This window comes from Balaenoptera borealis (genome assembly GCF_965194805.1).
Source record: "Balaenoptera borealis genome assembly, chromosome: 16".
In the NCBI taxonomy this organism is placed as follows: domain Eukaryota; kingdom Metazoa; phylum Chordata; class Mammalia; order Artiodactyla; family Balaenopteridae; genus Balaenoptera; species Balaenoptera borealis.
This window is the reverse complement of record NC_138872.1, coordinates 36,856,767-36,876,455: the sequence shown is the minus strand read 5'-3', so window position 1 is coordinate 36,876,455 and position 19,689 is coordinate 36,856,767. Positions and strand designations below refer to the sequence as shown.

Sequence of the window (19,689 nt, the reverse complement as noted above, 5' to 3'; positions counted from 1 at the left end):
ACTAGCAGATATAAACTACTATATATAAAATAAACAACAAGGTCCTACTGTATGGCACAGGGAACTATATTTAATATCCTATAATAAACCATAATGCAAAAGAATATGAAAAAGAATATGTATATATATGTATAACTGAATCACTTTGCTGTACAGCAGAAACTAATACAACATTGTAAATCAACTATACTTCAATGAAAAAATAGAAAACACTTACCTTAAAAAGGATATCTGTGCACATTGCTTTTCCATGAGTTATTATTGGTTCTTGGTCCTCACCTTTTCCATCCCAACAGTCAAGTTCAACACATCTAGGAACATTGTGATTTACCAATATTGAACCTTTACAATAAAATAGCGTGTGTACAAATGAAAAGACATCAGAATACGTTGTTTTCTATAGAAGTAGAAAATGGAATGAAGGAAGTAACACGATTATTTTTTGGAGGATGCAGGTTAAAATCGAACCAGGTTGGTGTCATCAAAAAGGGACTATCGGAGATTAAGAGAGACAAGAGATGTAACAAGCAGTGAGGTTCTGGATGAAATCCTAGTTGTGACAAAGCTGTAATAAAGGACAATTTGGGGACAACTGGGAAAATTTAGATATGGGCTGGGTTTTAGAGGATGTTAAAGAATATTGTAAAAATTTTGTAGGTGTGATGATGTTACTTTGGCCATAAACTAAAATGTTCTCATTGTTTCAGTGACTCATATTTAAGTATTCAGAAACAGCTGTAGTGATGTAGTTAAAGTCTTTTAACGTATTTCCATACATACAGAAAATAGTGAGTTGAAAAAGTAAGTATTGGTCATTGACAATCAAGAAAACAATCATAATGTAACTACATTTCTTATTTTTCACTTTCAGCATTTTCACCATATTTTAAACCTCAAATATTTTCCAATTTCTGTAAAATTAAAGCCATTTAAAATAATCTTTATTGTCTGAGAATGAACAATTTTAGAACTTTGAACATTAAGTAAAGCTAAATTTGCAAGTGCCTAGGACCAACAGGAAACTTAGCATGACTTCTTAAAATATGCCATTTTTTTGGTAATGTTGGGGGAATATTTTAAATTTACAGTAAAAAAACATCTTTTGACCCATAGGAGGACTCTAGACCTTTCTGGAACAGATACCAATTTTCCTTTCTCAAGGTTAAATGGCCATCGTAATCCATTAAAGAGAAAGACAAATGTCCTTTTCACTCTGAATGCTACTTCTATTTTTCAGAGAAAACTAAATTCAATTGAAGAGCATCAAATCCAAAGAAGAAACAGTGTATTGAGTTTCTGACCTGCAACCAGCCAGGAGGACCTGTCTGTACATTTCTACTGAAGACTTCCCACCAAACTGTCTGCCAGTGAGATAGGTGTTGTGGGAAGAGCTGATGAAGTAGTGAGCCAGAGGGTGGTCCATTTCTTGGTAAAGCTCTAGGCGATCTAGGAAGACTGGGGCATTTTCATCTGACATCAGGTATCTGCAAAACCCATCACTTGATATTTGGCCTGGGGGGAAAAGGAATATCATGGAGACTTATGGCTCTGAAGATACACATCTCATGTTTTATTCATGACATTTGAGGCAACTTAAACAGGAGGAGTAAAAAATTCTTCATAGTCTCTTTCCCAAGAACCTTCCTCTTTCAGAAGTTGAACGAAGTACCCGCATTGCATAAGTAATCTAATGCTTTCCACAAATAGGAGGCATCTGCTTTCACATCCATGATGGCAAAACACTCAGTTCCCTAAGTTCAAAAGTGCAGCACCAGGAGCCAGATTCGAGAAGGGATGAGTGGCCTCTCTGGATTCAAATAATTCCATTTTCCTATTTTATCTAAAAAATAGGATATGGGACCAGTGAGATGAGTATTCAGTGGTCATTGAAACGTGATCCCAAGAGCCACCACTCATCTCAGTCACACCTTTGTGACATGGGACAGGGCCGGTGTCAATATTTCTGCATCTTCTCCTACCCTGTCAACCATCAACAGCTTCAGCTTCTTGCATTTACTTAAGCATTTCCAAGTTACAAGCTGGTTTCAAGCTTACAGAAAAGTACAGATAATAGCAGGATAAACAGCCATGGATCTACACCACAGCCTTGTTAGATCTTAACCTTTTCCTATATTTCCTTTACATTTTTTAAAGAAATGCATAACTACAGATGCCCATGAAGCACCCTGTGTGCCCCACCTCAATTCCATTCAATTCCATCTTTTTATTCCTAGGTAGACAGCCAATAATCTAGTTTTTGTGTTTAACATTCCCAAAATGGTTCTGTAACTTTATATGCATTTATCCAAAAAATAGGTAGTTTTGACTCTTTTAAAATTTATATAAAAGTTACCCCATTATTTGCATTTGCAGCTTGCCATTTTTCCTGTTTTTTTGTGACTTATCTAGTTAATATAAGTAGCTCTTGTTCATTTATTTTTCACTGAGTAATGTATAGTAGAAGTATGCAGTGTGTAGAGTGTAAAGTAGTCCATATGTGAATATACCACAATTCATTATCCATCATTCTGTTGATGGATATTTAGGTCATTTCTATTTATAACTAAACGAACTGCAGTAAAAATTTGTGTGCCTATCTCCTTGGACACACACATTTATACTTTCCCAGGCACTGTGATAGATGCAGGATAGAAGAAACAGACAAGCCCTACTTTCATGAAACTCATATATTATGGGTGAGAGAACAAATAAATTAACAAATAAATATAATGTTATGAAAATGCTAGAAGGAAATAGAAAGCAGGGTATCAAAGTGATCAAGAATGACCAGGATGTTGTGTTTGCTACGTGGCCAGCAAAAGCCCTTCTGATGAGGTCACATTCACGCATGGGGAGCAAGCCCCATGCACCCCTGGGGCTGCCCCATCCTAGACAGAAAGATCAGCAAGTGCAGAGACCATGTGATGGAGGGGAAAGTAGCTAGAAATGAGGAATCCAAAGGCTACATCGGTTGGACTTTAGTCTTCATTAAGTACTTTGGATCTTATTCTAAGTGTGCTGGGAAGTCTTTGGAGCATTTTGAAGAGTGGAAGAACATGATTAGATTTGATTTTAAAAGGTTTACTCTGGCTGCTGTGTGGTACATAAATCGTAGGGCATTGAGGAAAGGAGAAGACTAGTTAGAAGTCAGCTGGCCTCATCTAGGGAGAGATGATGTAGGATCCGATAGTCCAGTAAGTGTGGAGACGGTGAGAAGTGATTTATTTTCAGGATAGATCTTGCAGGTTTTGTTGACGGATCAGAGGTGATGTGAAAGAATAAACAAGTCAAGGATGACTCCAAGAGTTTTGGCATGAAAAGCTGGGTGAGTCATGGTACCATTTTCTAGGCTGGGAAAGGGACAGGTCTGTGGATGGGGACAATCAAAGCATATTGTGTATATATATATATATATATATATATATATATATATATATATATATATTTGAAATGCCCACTCAGCATCCAAATGGAGAGGTCTACTATACAGGTCTGTAGTTTAAGAGACAGATTAGGAGTGGAGAGTTTAATCTGAAAGTCATGTGTGTATAGAAGAAACTTAAAGCCATTGGCTTGGATGAGCTCATTCAAGGAGTGAGGATAGAAGGAACAGAGATCTGAGGACTGAGCAGGGCCACTCTGACACCAGACTCGGGAAAGACACGGGACATTCTCTAGGGTACGTACTTGGAAGTGAAGAGGCTGGGCTGTAGGAGAGGCATATTTTCCACTTTATTATTGACAAAATATTCATCAAGGTGGTTGTTTGTACCCATTTACACACTCAGCATAGTTGATAAGAATGTCTTTGGCACCACATTCTCACCCATACTTGATAATGACAGACTATAACATTTCTGTCATATGTGAAATGGTGAAGCTATGCTTTTTAGATGTGTCAGTGGTAATTTCATAGACTTTTAGGACCTGGGAGGACCTTATACAGAATAAAACACACCTCTATCATAACATTTATCAACCACCAAGGCACTACTGAGTCATAGGTCTTTCTCCTTCAGTAGATCACAACCGCCTTATTTCATTTTGAATACCCAGCACCTAGCACAGTGCTTGGCTGTGCCTATAAGGATTGAAAGCAGGGGACAGAAATACTAATTGAATGACTGCATGAACCCCACCATCTTACAAGCAGGGAAACTGAGGCCTACGAATACAGTTCCTTGCTCAAGGTCACACAGCAACAGGGGATGCAACAAAAATCACATCACCTCCCACCACTGCAAAGTACTAGATTTTCTGCCAAGCCACTCCTCCCTTCACTTAAATCACATGCCATGTGGACTTAATTATGATACTCAGGATATTGATAAAGAGATAAGTGATGAAGCAGTCTTGCTGAAAATAGATATTTGAGACCCTGCAGAAAAGTGTAAATGTATGACTATAATGAAGGGAAAACTCTGTTGGGCTTGGAAAAATATCAGGGGTAAGGCCACATGGTATGGTGGGCCAGGCATGTGTATAAACAGGTTCTATGTGGGTCCAGAGAACGTACAAATCTTTCAGCCACACTCACTGAGATACAAAAAAAAAAAGAACCTCTATTCTAAAGAGGAGGCCATGATACTCATGGGCAGATGGGACAGAAAGAACTTAACCTAGCTCTCCCTTCACTCTCCACTGAGACATAAGTCCAGAGGCTCCAGGTCAGGTATCTCCTGGCACTCCCTGGAGATACTATATTAGCATCATCACTCCCATCCTTTGCAGGTGTTTCTCATGGCTATAGAACCAATCAAATTTCCTCTCCATACCTTTCCTTTGTTCAATGTTGGAATGAACAACACATTGTTTCCAAAGTTTCACTGAAAGAGGCAAATGCTCATAAACCCCAACAATTTGCTAAATTGATTCCTATTTAATTTCATGTCAATTGCATTTATCTTCCATACCAGAGGTCAAATGATGAGTAAAAAGGCTGCTTAACCCGTGTATTAAATTTAGTTAGCTTGCAAAACTAAAGGAAGAAGAAGAAGGCGTCAATTTTTATAGCAAATGCCATTGTTTTCATAGATGGCAAACAGAGACTATAATTGGCATTTTTACATTTTAAGCACTATGCAATGCTAAAGATAAGAAAGCACATGGGGAAAATATCACTATAGTTTAATAATAAATTTATCATTACACTTCAGGCAGCAAGAACAAATTTTGGTGTAAGGTAAAATTTATACTTAGAGCAAGGAAAAAAAAAAAAAATCAGTCAGTTATCAATCCTTGCCTCTAGATAGCTCCAAAGCATTTAAAGATACCTTTAACTAAAAATTCAAGGACTTTAAAAGTTGCATATGTCCTTGATTTTTTTAAACAAAGAAAAATTCTCTCTTTTTTCGCTTTTCTTACCTTTTTTCTTCAAGTCTTCATCAGGCTCATACATCTCAATGATCTGCATTGCCCTTTTAGCATCATAAAACGGGAATAAAATTTCATTCAATCGAGGATCTCGTTGATGCTATGATGAGAAAATAACTCCATTTAGGCTGACATTCACCCTTGGGCAAGTACACATCACTAAAGTATGTAATTTCTAATATAAGATATATCTAGAATATCATGTTTACAGTTACAAAGAGAAGATTTCACTTTTTTCCTGTCTTTCTTCCTAAAATAGACTTCAGAAACGTCCAAATTTGGTAGTAGTTTGTTGGTTCCCCTCACTGAACTGAAGAGGGAGAAAACAGAAGATACTTTCTTTCTTCAAAAGTTGACGGACAGAGAAAACGGTATGGCATTGCCATACCACAGGCAAGACATTTGGCATAAGTGCTTATAAAAAGTGAGATCAAAAAAAAAAAAAAAAAAGTGAGATCAAAAATCTTTAAAAAAAAAAAAGATAAACAAAAGCAAAAATCCCCAAAAACCCCAAATATATAACATACCCATTTAAATGCCAAACCAAAAACAACAATAACAAAAAACCCCTCCAAAACCCTGAAGTTAGACAGGCAAATATCACTTTATTTTCATTATGTCTTTCTACATGAATAAAAGATTTCTTGGGAACTGCAAACTTCATTCTCTTGAATCAATATTTATCAAAATGAACCCATTGTAATAGTTGAAAATTAATCAGCACAAGGATATTTACAAGCTCTAAACAGTATGAAAATTTGTGTTTAAATATCAGTAGTTCAGAAATTCTATTTCACTATGAAATCTAACTTGGTTTGCCCCGAGGAAATTCTCTGGGCAGAAAGTACATAAATAATTTGGAGGTTGGTGATGTCATTCTTTTCAAATCAGCACCTATAGGCTCCTGGTGCTATGTTATATGAGGCACCAGGAGCAAAGCTATTTCTGCAGTTCTGTCATCCTAACTTTACAGCAGTGATGAAAAAAGTCCAACTTACTAACTGACTCAGCTACAATCGTGTGTGTGTGTGTGTCTATCTGACTATCTTTCTGTACCTAGAGGTAGTGGGGCCGTTAAACTTCCTTATTGTTCGTGGTAGATTAGAAGACCAAACACTGCATCCCTGGTCATCCATCAAATAAATAAATAAAGGAAACTTCAATGGAATAATGGCATATAAGCAGATGTGAGCAAAACTTGGTCAGTATGTAGGACACCGGCAACAACTCTTTACCCAAATATATGCACAGACTTTGAAAAGCACTATTGAAAAAGTATTGAAGAAACAATTGTTAAAAGTTCATATGGATCTCCCTTCCCCATTTGTTTTGAAATGATCATTTGAAGAGTGGGGCACACAGAATGAATGCCTTTGGCCAACAGAACACTTGATGTAATTTCCTAAAGCACTTGTGGCCTAGCCTGCTCTGATCCTCCCAACTCCCCACCGAGTTAAGAGTGTTAACTCCTAAGGAATCAATATCTCTTTGTCAATTTATCCCAATGAAGCATGCTTCTGTTGGAATCTAAGAAATTACGGCTCACAACAGCTCACATCCATGCATGTGCTAGAGCAGAAACTGTTATATGAGCAACAGGCCTCGAGACCACAAAAAAGAAAAGTCCTGGGGTATGCAGAGAGATGGTGCAGTGGACCACGGAACGCCAAGCAGGTGAAGCATGCTACAAGACATCTTGTTTAGGAAATGGATGCGGTCATGCAACTCCAGAGCCCCTACCCAAGGGAATGACAAGCAGAGCTCTCTGGTGAGAAAGCATTGTTTTCAAAACAAACAAACAAACAAACAGTACATTTTCTAGGCACTTTCCTTTTCAGTCTCTGAAAATAATACCATGGAAGAAGATGGATGTGGCAGGAAAAGGGCCTTTTGAGACCCCACTGCAGTTATGTTCATGGTTGGCCACTATACTAATAAGGTTTTCTGCCTTATTATAATTAAGTCTTTTAATCTAAAGATATCCTTTTGGTAAGTGTTCTGGACTCATGGAGATCATGGGGCAAATCCATATGAATTTAAAAGTGAGAGAAAGAAGAGACTCAGCCAAAGAAGAAAGAGGCAAAGTTGGGAAAGGAAGAGAGGGAATCCAGGTATTCTTAGGTGCTTTTTATGTACAGAGGTATGTGGGTTCTAACCCAGTGCCCCCTGTAGTGTGACCTGTGGATGGCAGCAGTGGCATCACCCTCACCTGGGAGCTTGTTAGAAATGCACATTCTTGGGCCCCACTCCAAATTTACGAAACCTGACTCTCTGGGGTGGAACCCATGAATCTGTATTTTCACAAGCTTCTCAGGTGATTCTGATGTGCTCAAATTTAAGAAGCACTACTCTAATATGTAAAGGTTTGCATTTCAATATATTTGCATATCCATAGGAAAAAAAAAGTACCTAAGTTCTGCAAAGGATAGAAGAATGCTAAATGTTTGAGATGTCCTCCTAATTAACCCCCATCAAAATTTATCAGAGGGCATGATATTCACTAGAAGAACATCCCCCTATCAGAAGCAATAGCCAGGAAAACCGAGTACTTAAAATGGATGTATCATAATCCCCTATTCTACTTTTGCAGCAAATAAGCATTAAGAGAAGACAATATGAAATTTCACTTGTCTTCACATCTGCTCCACCAGATAAGTTAACCTTTTACTTTCCTGAAAATGTTCACGTTTCAAAAAGGAAGCACAGTGTAATCTGGATAACCCAAAGGCAAGGAAAAAATGGTAAAACTTGTATTGAGTCACAAAAATATAATTTTATATGAGAAAACAAAGAGGAGAAAGATCATTTCCACGTAATCTCAGAGTAATAAGGTTGCAGAAGATTTCCACATGGACATAAGGACAGTGGGGCAAGTGCTTCACAGCTCTGAGGGAGAGACCTGGGTTTTCAGTTGGGATTTGGGGTAGCAATGTACAGAGGGCATCCACCCCGTGATGGCCAGGGCTTTGTAAAATACGATACTGAACAGCTTCCGAAAATAGTTCACAGAACTGTGCCCAAGTGAACAAGAAGATAATGAACACGCCTCCTTTATTATGTCCTTACTTTTATTGAGAAAAGACTTCAACTGGCTTCAATCCAAGCAGCACTGGGAGAGAGATGTTGACATAAATAATATTCAAAAGAGATATAAAAAGATAAGGGAATAATTGGTAAGGTTTATAGCACCAAATACTCCCGTCTCTCTCTTTGCTCATGCATTAAAGAATAAAGATATTGTAAATGGAAAGCAATCTTGAGCCCTTTATTACATTCTTTCAACTGCAAAATAAAAAATAAAATAACAAATCAGGTTTAGCTCTAACGTGATCCTATGATATATGTGAGGCGGGGGAAAGATTACCAGCAACAAGAAAATAAAGCTAATTCTTGATTGTTGTGGTTATCTAAAATCTCTTCCTCTCTTTCTTAATTTGACCTCTTTCTCCAGCTCTTCATGCATCTCTCAATTCTGCCAGCCCTCAGTTGCTGTCATCTTTGTAAGAAGTCATATGGAGAGTGAAGGCAAACCTAAAATCAATTTAGCTTCTCATTAGGAACAGGGAAAGAGAGGTGAAACTAACTGAAGCCAAGAAGCTTTAATTAGCCCTGATACATAGAGAACTGAGTTGGTGGCAGTTTCCAACCATGTGCCAGCTCATAGTGACGGCCCCCACCAGCTCTCCTGGACTCCAGTTTGCTATTTCCATAATATAGGCAAAGAAAGTTTCCCTCAGCCCACTGGATGGGACCAAGAGACATAGCTGTGGCAAGATTTTAGATCCGAGTGGAGGATTTCCATGACTAAGTTCATTATGGAGAATAATACGTTTATGCTGCTCTCACATTCTTTCCATTCACACTAAGCATTCCAAGGAGGAATCCAGCACTTCACAAACTCTAATGTGCAGACAAATCACCTGGAGATAATGTTAAATGCAGATTCCAACTCAGCAGGTCTGGGTGGGACCTGAGATTCTGCATTTCTAACAAGCTCCCTGGTGATGCCGATGCTGCTGGTCCCCAGATCACACTCTGGGGAGCAATGAACATGGACGTACGGAGAAGCAAATGAGCAGATCTAAAGCTACTAGTGAAAAGCTAGTAAGTGGTGACGGCATGGGTAGAGAGCAGGTGGTACAAACCCCCACACGGCGACCAAGGCAGTAAATGATAGTCTCTCCTCACCTTCCAAATTCCTGGAGATACACATTAGTATTAGATTTACAAGCTGGAGGGTGGTGGGTGGCAGCATGGCTTTTGCTAATATAAATGGCATTTTTTTCCTGTTACCTATTCTAATTGGTTAATGCTAGTGTACGTGTGTGTATTGACTTTTCTTTGTTGATCACTTATTTGGTTACCTTGTTGAACTCTCTATCTGTTCAAAGAGTTTTTCAGTTGATAGTTTTTGATATTCAGGTTACATAATCATCATCTGCAAATAATGAATAGGGCCTTGTCCTTTTGTGTTCCTGGGATTCATTTATTTTTTCTTGTCTAATTGCATGATCCAGGTCTTCTAATATAATGTTGAATTCCAGCTTGTTGAGACTATATGGCTAAGGCATTTTGAAAATGTTTAGGTCTAAGCTTTTCAAGTCAGAGACCCTTACATTCCAATGCCTGCTCCCTTCCTGAGTGAACTCTGTCTCCTTTCATTATGGGTTTTGACGGTGCTCTGCCCAAGGGGTGCTTTCGACTTTGGAGCAATGAGAGGGACAATGGTAGGACTCAAAGAGAGGGTGCAAGGCGCTGGCAGAACGTTCTCTAAGTTTGACAGCCTTCTTCAAGGAGACATTCAGATATCTGTCTAGTTCTTCCAGCTGAGTTCACTAGGACAGAAAAGGAAGAGATTCAGGGCAGACACTTTGATTAAAAATAAAGGCTGTACACTTTCCTGGACTGTCTTGTAGTTTCTGTGACCTAAAGAAATCTAGAATCACACTGATTCCATGAGTCCCACCCCCCCCCCCCAATTAAAGGTGCCACCTTACTGTTAATGAGAAGCCAAACAGAAGGAAACATAAGTAAATGAACACTACTGGCCAGTGTAATAGTGATAGATAAAAGCTTACCAAAGAGTAAGTATTTTGAGAAAGAATTTGGATGTCAGAGCCAGAAAGTATGGGTGATCATACCTTTTAAAAATTAAATTTTTTGTCATAAGACTCATAAGAATGACAAGAGTAGTTATCGGGTAGGTCTACAGAAACCACCCAAAAAAGAAAAGGCATGAGATAAGCACCCATGAATGCAGCACCTATTCTGAGGACTTCAGAACTGTTTCCTCATTTGAACAGTACAATGCATATTAAGTCTCTGTCATGTTTAATAGATGGCTGGGTACCAGCTTCATCCCAGAGCACCCAAGAGGCCTTTTTCTAGGCAAACTGATGAGGTGGTACATCTTCTCTCCACTAAAGCACCTTCCCTCTTTAGTAGAAAGCAAGATTTTTGCCCGTCTCACCAAAACATAAGGTGACCAATGACCCAAAGTACATGAAGAAGCTGAGGGAGATAACACAATACATTTTTTAAAAGAAGCAGAAGATGGGGAAAGGGTTAAGGAGGCAAAGCAAGGCAACTTAACTTCCAAGCAACGGTGGCGTAAGAATGTGGATAATATCTGGGTAAAGATTATGAACATAGTATTCGCATGATCAAAAACTAGAGGAGTGAAAAACTTGAAATGTTTTCAAGTAAAATAAATATTGCAATGTACTGAAAGGATTATTTAAAAGTGGAGGCATCTGCACTGCTATATGGGGGAACTTTTCTCTCCTGCATCGGTGCTTCTAGGCTCTGGTTACCATAGCTTCTCAAGTGCAACCCTACAAATTGGGAGCTACTGAGCCCTGACAGGGAAAGAAAAGAGAAGCCCTTTGGCAAAGATGTGATCTGTGTCTGCAAACTGGCAAATCACAGTCTACCTGTGGTCTTTTCTTGAGGCAATACCTCATATCTGGCATGATACTGCCTTTCCTAAAGTTTTCTCTTTATAAGGTATAATGGCTAACATCAATTGTTTTGAAACAAAAATATACTGTCCATTCCTCACTTAAAGTCTTCTTATTATTAATGTGTTAGACAAAAAGTGAGTTTCCCTTTTTGGATTAACAAGAGCTTCAATGGGTTTCACTGACGAGAAAACACTTTTTTGAACGTGTAGAGGAAAAAAGAAGTTAATTTTAGTTGTAATAAAAATTGCAACCTTTACGTGTTCTGAAATATCTTTCTCTTGGGCTTAAGCAAATTTTGTCAATCAGTTTTGGTTGTTAAGTGAATCACGTTCTAAAATTAGCTCTGAGCTTGTTATAAAAATAAAAAGGAAAAATTTAACCTGCCATCTCATTGGCCTAATATGCACTATATTTTCACCCAGGAAGTCCATGTTGTGCTTGTTGTCTAAATATTCTATTCGAACCTACATATTTTTCTTACATGCAATCCATTAAAAGACAAAAATAAAGCTTTTCTAGTCCATGCAAAGGTATGAGGAAAAGTTAGCAATGGAGAATCCAACTATAGTGTGGTAAACTCAATCCATTCTCTTTCTATTTCTTATAAGTAAATAGAAAAAAATAAGTACCTTAAATATCACCTTGCAAAAACATAGACACATTTAATTAAATGAATATATTATCAAATTCACACACACACACAGAACCGGAGCTACACATCACAGCAAGAAACCAGCAAAAAAGCAGTGTGCAAAGCCAATGAAGAAGTGCATGGACACACGAAGGCAGCAGCTGATTTTTGCACCTGGTAAAGCCATCATGGAAAGATCAGCAGGTCAGAAGCAAAGCGAATGAAGGTGTAGGATGCAGGCATGCAATGAGGATGCTGGAGGAGGGCAAGCCACTGCACACAGACTGATGGAGTTAATGTATGAAAAAGCTTACTTCATTTAGAAAGCTCACTAATTGGTCTACCGTTAAATAATCAGTTTTGTCTCCATTGCTGAAAAGAAATTTATTAGAAAAAGTAAGTTTTGGTATATGATGCTACAGGAGGTACGATTTACATGTTGACATTTGTTGATGATAATTCTACACTTATTTTCTAACCCTGAAGTAGTGGTGAACTCTTAAAATGGCCAGAGACTGTTTGTGAGGGGGAAAAAAAAATAACCCAACAACAACAACAAAGGAAAGAAATCATTCCCACTAGCTTACAGAAAATGTCTGCAATCCCTCTTTTGCATTATCCACAGGCATTATTATAAAAACAACATGTAAGTCATCCATTTGAAATAATTGGAATGAATGGACTTTTCAACAACATAATAACATTCCAAATCAAATCTTGTTAGTTCACATAACGGGTTAATACCTAAAGGAGCAAGTTAACATTGTAGGTAGTTAGTAAAGCCAATGCAGGGAGGGGAGGGGGGAAGTTCCAGGTGCTACAACTAACTAAAAGTTTCTCAAAAAATCAGAGCGAACTTTTACACCAAATAAACTAAGGGGTGAAAATGTAACCCTGGCTAGATATTCCTAGATACTATCAACATACTATTTGAAAATATTAGGATAAAAATGTTTTTAAAATCTAAAAATACAAGGATAACATTGATGTGACACTTTCTCATAAATGGAACTTACATTTTTTTAAAAAGATCCTCTATATCTGTCCGAGGACAAATCTTTTGTGTCAGTTCATAGAACTTTTCATAAGTAAATGCTGCAGGTTCAATTTCATCATTCTGGAAAGAATAGAAGCGTGTCATAAATCAGGGCACATTTTTCTCTCCTTGGAGGATCTACAGAATCCACAGGTTCATGAAGCAAAGTGATGACACTTGGAATTCCAGAGCCTTCATCTCTGATTCTTGCTGATAGGAACCAGGAGGTCCAGCCGTTGGCCAGGCCTCTAGAAGTTGGCATGTGTAAATGAGCATTTCTAGTTACCATGCATCCATGGTTTGCATGTTCAAACACTGGCCACAGCTGGGCTTGCTCTGGGAGACACTCCACAGAACAAATACAAAGAAACATTTTTTCCTTCTCTCCTTGAAGGAGAAAAGCAAGTGCCTGCCTAAAGGATGCTGACTAAACCAAGCCCAATGTTTTCTTATGCTTATTTTGTGAATTTTCACAAGACCACATGAAGGGGATCCTATAAGAGTTTACTTTTCATACTGAACTTCATATTTCGAATCGGATTTGTTAAGGCAGCAACAGGCTTAAATCTTTCTTGCAGTTAACACATTAATTGCAATTATTTTAAATCCAAAGGGCCACAAACACAAATGGTATGTTTGGGGAGAGGTGCTTCATAAAATATCGCACAGCCATCCTGAAGAACTGAATTTATGAGCCATTTTTCATGCTGACATTGTACATGGTCCAGGCAATGTTGATGGGTTTCTGTAAAATAAGTTTTCCATAAGCTGTGTGAAAGAGCAGGCTGGCTGTCATTTCCTTTTCTTAATAAAGTTGACAACAACATTTGGAAGTACACTATTTGAATACTAAAACGTTTAGGTTAAAATGCCCAGAAAACAAAAGGAAGGAAGGACAGAAGGAAAGAGAATAAAGGAAAAATTGACTGTACTATGTGTGACTGAATCTAATTCTGAATCTAATTGAATCAGTTTAATACAATCTTGTTTATTACATGAGAACATAAATACACAAAGTGGTTTTAGAAACACATTATTAGATTAATGAATACCTTTCCACTGGGAAGACCTAGCTCCTTGAGTGCTTGAAAGATCACCTTTTCTGTTTTCCCCGATGCAAAGGTTCTGGTAATACTAGGGCAGAAAAGAAAAAGAAATAAAGTTACTATTAATTCTGTTTCCTCTGATGCAAAGATCCCATTAAAACTAGGAATGGTGGGATAGGGGAGAAGAAAAAGGCAAATAAAATTACTTTTCATTTTTAGGTATTTTTCACTTCCCAAACTAGCTCCTGCAATGTCCCTCTGGTTATCAGAGCTGGTTGTGCCAGTGTGGTGACTTGATTCTAAGACAGGTGGTCTCTCTGGCTACTTGTGAATGTAAGATGCACCAGGGATACAGACCATTGGACAATCACAATAATAAATTTCGATCCTATCAAACTGCTTTCTTAGGAAAAAGGAATGTGGCAGATGGAACAGCATGTCTAGAATAAAACCTCATGGTGACAATATCTTGACTTGAGGAAAGGAAAGAGGTCCCTTAGGACACAGCATGTGCCTGCGATTGCCCTTACCTGGCTTCATACTACAGCTGACATGCATTAGCAGACATATATATATATATATATTTTGAGCTAAGCACCCTTTAGCTACTCTGACATGTCAGCTGCCTCAAGGACTGGGGACTTTATTATGAAAGTGACAGGTGTCAGGGAGAGGGGAGGCAGGGGAACAATTATTCAATGTTTCAGCAGAATCTTGCCATTCCCCTGAGACACAGTATTTTTGAATAATGGTGGTGCCTTTGAATTAGTACTGTGTTCATCAAGGCTAGTAAGATGGATAACACCTTAAGGAGCATATTTCCGGATGATGATAAAAGTAGGAGAGAGACTCCTGATAAATGAATTGGTGACACTCAGAACGAACACTATTGAGGAGACGACTTGGACCCTGGAATCCATACTTGACTCTGGGCCATGTCTTGGCCACCCAAAGAGCCTTCATTCACTCCCTGAATGGAGGCCCAGGTGATTTGTCACCATAATAACTTAAAGTCTAAATCAGAAGTCCAGCCTCCGCTGGAAGACAGAGCTTACTTTCATCTGTGAAGCTTGGCTTTGGACCGCCTTCCCTGTGAGCACAGGAGGATCTGTACCAGCGCCTCCCATGCCCAACCTTGTCATGCACTCCACTGTTTGCGTTTAAGTGGAAGGCAAGCTCTCAATGTAAGCAGTGACCGCCATTTAATCTTGATGAGTGGGAGAAAGCACCACTTCAACTGCAGAGTACAACTTCCCAGAAGAGATTGGGAAGAACTAGCTGTAGGTATACGAATTGCTATGTGTTCATTCAAAGCTTTATTGTTTCATACGTGGTCTAAGAATACTTCAAGAAGTACAGTTTTAAAAAGGTTTGAGACAGTTGTATTCAAATATAGGGAGACCTATGAATTCTCTTTAACAAATCTGCAGACATGGTACAGCATATATGTATGACATTAAGTAAACCAGCTTCTAGGGTCAAGGGTGCTATGCCCACATTTTCCCACTTCTCTAGAGTTCATGGAATTTTCATACATTGGACTGAGTTGAGAAGCACTTTATCTGCTCTTTATAATAGAGGAAAGTGGCTATTCAGTGTGTCTTTTTTTTGAAACAGAGTATGTATGTGTTAATGTGAGGGCTGCAGGTTCCAGCAGGATTTGGGATGTCTGGCACCTGTAACCAGGAGGAAACTCTCTGAATAGCAATCTCAGGGGAATCTCAGCTAACTCGAGCTTGTGTTAGGTTTCAACAGGCCTCATAAAGGAGATGAAAACTGATGAACATGGTCATGAATGTAGCAGGTGTAGGGCCTGAGCCTTTCTGTTGAAACAACCTGGTGTTGGGGAGGGGATGGAGTGGGGAGGAAAGGGAGAGTTCGTGGAATAGAATCTTGGCTGGGGCTTGGGGAAATGCCAAGAAATAGGAAGCAGAACAAGGACATCTTTTGGGAGTAGTCTGTCCAAGCATTTGTGGGAGATAGAGAAACTGAGAGAAGGAGAAAATAGGGTGTCCAGGGCCAGGAAGGAGGGAAATCCACATGGGAATATATCAGTGAGGGCAAAGTCAGAGCCCAGAGACATGACAGAAGATAATAAAGGAAAGAGGTGGGACTTCCCTGGCAGTCCAATTGTTAGGAATCCGTGCTTCCACTGCAGGGGGCACGGCTTCGATCCCTGGTCAGGGCACTAAGATCCCACCTGCTGAGGGGCCAAAATAAATAAATAAATAAAGGCAAGAGGTGGTATGATGGTCAGAAGGGCTCGTTCTCAGGCCCATCTTTTCACGAGGGGGCTCGGGCTGGGCAACCTCAACACAGATTTGCTCCCCTCATTCTAAGAGAAAATAGGAGCAAGGAAGGAGAAGAGACCATTTCCCTGGAGGTGGGGAGGAGCGGGGATGGGGCTCCTTTATTGCCTTCTCTCCAGGCAGCTTTCAGAGTCATTCTTGGGCCTCAAAATGGATTCGGCTTAGGGGTGAGTGGGTTGTGGTGCAAAGGTGAATTCTCTGAGTTTCCACTTGCATCGGAGGCCCAGCATTTAACCAGGGTCCTGAGAGAAAGAAACACACTTATCACAGGCTGGGGGCATTTCAGACACCATCGAGGGCGTTTCATGGGCACCTAGAGTGTGTATAAGGGACTGCAATTTATTCAACCCTTTATACACAGCCCCAAAGAGTACAGCTTAGTGCTTCGTAGCTACAGGTGCTCAGAGTTTCTATTGAAGCAAAACACACTACCTACCCCAAAGGAAATGCCAGAAAAGCAAATACCCTTAAGTGGTACCCAGTCCATCTGATTAAATTCCCTGTTCCAGCAGACCTTACAGGTAACCAAGACAGCAATGACCCTAGAAACTCAGGGAGTCTCACTCTGCCCTCAAAGGGTCTACAATCTATCCAATGGTTTTAATACCATCTTCTGAAACAGTCAAGGAGTGTTCATGAAGTGAAGCCCCCTGCAGAACCAGACCCTCGTCATAGGCAGGCTGGGCCTTCAGGATGTGGATGGATTATGAGGGAGTTGGGCTGCTATGACCACCCCTGAGGTCTTAGCCCTCTTAACACATCTGTCTCCCTTGGGACTCCTTCTACTCATAGCCGTTGGTTCCAACTCCATGTTACAAGGAATGGGAAGTGGCAATTAAAAAAAAAAAAAAAAGAGTGACCTTCAAAGCTTTGGTCTGAGTGGATAGGTAAATTGAGTGTGAGTTTGTAAGTTTGGGAGAAGGGCAGACTGCATAAGATGATGTACAAAGAAAGAAAAGAGAAGAGGGAGGTAAAGACTTTCTTCCCTTATTCTTCCTGCAGCTTCCTGGACATTAAATTTTGGTTACAGCTCACAAGGAGGGGCCACTCTCAAGCTGATCTAATGACCCTGAAGCCAGATCCCCTCTAATATTACACACACACTACACTAATAGTTTCCATTTTAAAAACTCCAGAATGATAGTGATGAAATGACATTTTAAAGTGTTTATTCTTCATATCCATTAAAACATTCAGAACAATTTCCACCTCGCCCTTGGCAGCTCATCCACATAAAGATTTATCCACTTTTTGCTGGCTTGGTATCAATTCTCCATCAACTCTGACAAGCTGCCCCTGGATCACAGATGTCTTGTGTCAAACACCTGTTAATGCTGGCAGGCACCAAAGAGTTCACGTCAGAGAAAGCTAAAGAAGAAGACGAAATATCTAGGCTATTTCTACAAAAAAGGGGGTAATAATTTTGTATGTGAACATGCTGCACAAAGATCTTTGGAATCAGCAAAGGCTTCCAAGCTTGTGTAACAATGGCTTGATTCATAGGATGTGTACAGATGACACCAGAACTGCTCGTTAGGAGTGCTTTGATTACAATCTATGTGTTTCTATTTTGTCCATTTCCTGAACCTTATCTTGGGAGAAAAATCAGGAGAGCAAGTTATGTAAAAACCGATTCACCCTACATTTCTGGTCTTCACACTGCTATCTGTGCTAAGTTTGGACTTATTACTTCAATACTGATTTTTAAATAAATATGCACTATATATCTGGCAATAGCTGTAGGATGCTGAGATACATTAAAATAATTGTCCTGCTATTCTCAACAGAGCAAAGGGCTTTAAATAAAATAATGATCAGTGTTAAGTGACTTTGCCAACAACCATCAGTCAAGGGTGTTAGTGGGGCTTTTTTTAAGCTTCTAAAGTAAACGCAAAATTGACTTGCTAGTAAGTTATTAAATAAAAAGCAGAGAATCCTACATATAGATTTGTAAAGACCACAACAGATGCATGAGGTCAATAACCCTGGAAGCCCTCAATAAAATGTTAAATAAAAAGAATACTGCCATGGTCTTCTTTATGATGTGTATGCTTTTCGTTTGCCCATTGATACATCAGTGTCACATGGATACCTTAGTCCATGAATGTTACAATACATGGAGTTAAGGAAAATGATGACCTCTAAGATAGTTCTGACAAATGTGAAAAGAATGACATTGAAGGAGTATGGAGATACTCTCAGAGGGATGCAGAATGGAAGCTTCAAGTCTGGGCAGAGACAGAGGGAAAGGAGAGGCAGAAAGGGCTGAGTGTAATCAGTGGGTCTCGGCTCCAGTGCATTCCCTCAAATGCTGTGCAGCTGGTGACCTGTCCACCTCATCTCTGAAAGATAGAGCGGTTCTTAGACACGACTCCACCCAGTAGTTCTGGGTTTTGTCTGTTATTTGTTGTTGGCCTCTTTGCTAAAGTTTCCAGGAAGAGGTCAACTTGAATGCGAGTTGGGAGAATTCTAAAAGAGTGGGTCGGTATCTGGGGGACTCATGTTTAATTCAGGTTCCTGAATCCTAATATACCCCTGGTTTCATGTGGGCAGCAGATGCTCTGGGGCCCAGTTCAGCTTCTGGAATTTTCATGAAATGCTTACACAAACACCAACGAAAAAAAAAAAAAAACTTGGGAAGCTGGGCAAAGAATTCCCATCACTACTGTCACAAGAGCTTCCAACTGGACCCACAGACCACGACCCTAACGCTGGAAGGAGTGGAGAGGCAGAAAAAAGGGGAGCATGAGAAATCCTCAGAGGGTGAAGCACATCAGCTTAAGTACTGAAGCACAGGTGTGAAGGCCGTTTCTGGTTCATCTTCTCTTCATTCTTGACTCCACCCAGGCTTTCCTGACATTTTCTCCCTTGTCTCTGTTACCTTGGGCAGGGTGAGGAGGGAAGTGACATGGGCACTGAAGGTCATGTGGTGTCAATGATAGCATACCCAGACACCATGTCCACTCACTCGTCCTGGGCACCAGAGGACCAGCGAAGCCCAGAATGAGATGCACTGTCTAGAGGCATCACACTTCCTAAGACATGTCCATACACTTCCACTGTAGGTGCACAGTATAAACTTCTTTAATTGTAGTTAAAGGTTGTTCAGGGCAAGTAGGTGAAATATACCTGAATCCTGAAAACCCACTTAGTTGAAGATTAAAAAATACTGCTACATTTTCAGATGTTCTTTAATTTATCAGAGTTAATGCTACCCGTTCGGAGGAAAAATGCAACTTTACGTCCATAAGTGGTTTTTTACAAACTGAACACAGCCTTTGATGATGTGATTCAAACTAAGCTTCCAGAAATATCTTTAGTTAAAGAAATT

At 39.5% G+C, this 19,689-nt stretch overlaps 1 protein-coding gene across 8 annotated transcripts in view; it reads right to left on the bottom strand.

Annotated features, from left to right (window-relative positions):
- Positions 1–19,689, bottom strand: part of PLCB4 (phospholipase C beta 4) — a 411,772-nt gene that overhangs the window by 81,878 nt on the left and 310,205 nt on the right. For all 8 annotated transcript variants that reach the window (XM_082358981.1, XM_082358984.1, XM_082358982.1 and 5 more), the window contains 6 exons: positions 14,056–14,137; positions 12,984–13,084; positions 12,282–12,339; positions 5,365–5,473; positions 1,302–1,512; positions 218–311 (listed from right to left, as the gene is read on the bottom strand). In XM_082358981.1, coding sequence (XP_082215107.1) covers positions 218–311; positions 1,302–1,512; positions 5,365–5,473; positions 12,282–12,339; positions 12,984–13,084; positions 14,056–14,137 — 655 coding nt within the window. The remainder of the gene's footprint in view (positions 1–217; positions 312–1,301; positions 1,513–5,364; positions 5,474–12,281; positions 12,340–12,983; positions 13,085–14,055; positions 14,138–19,689) is intronic.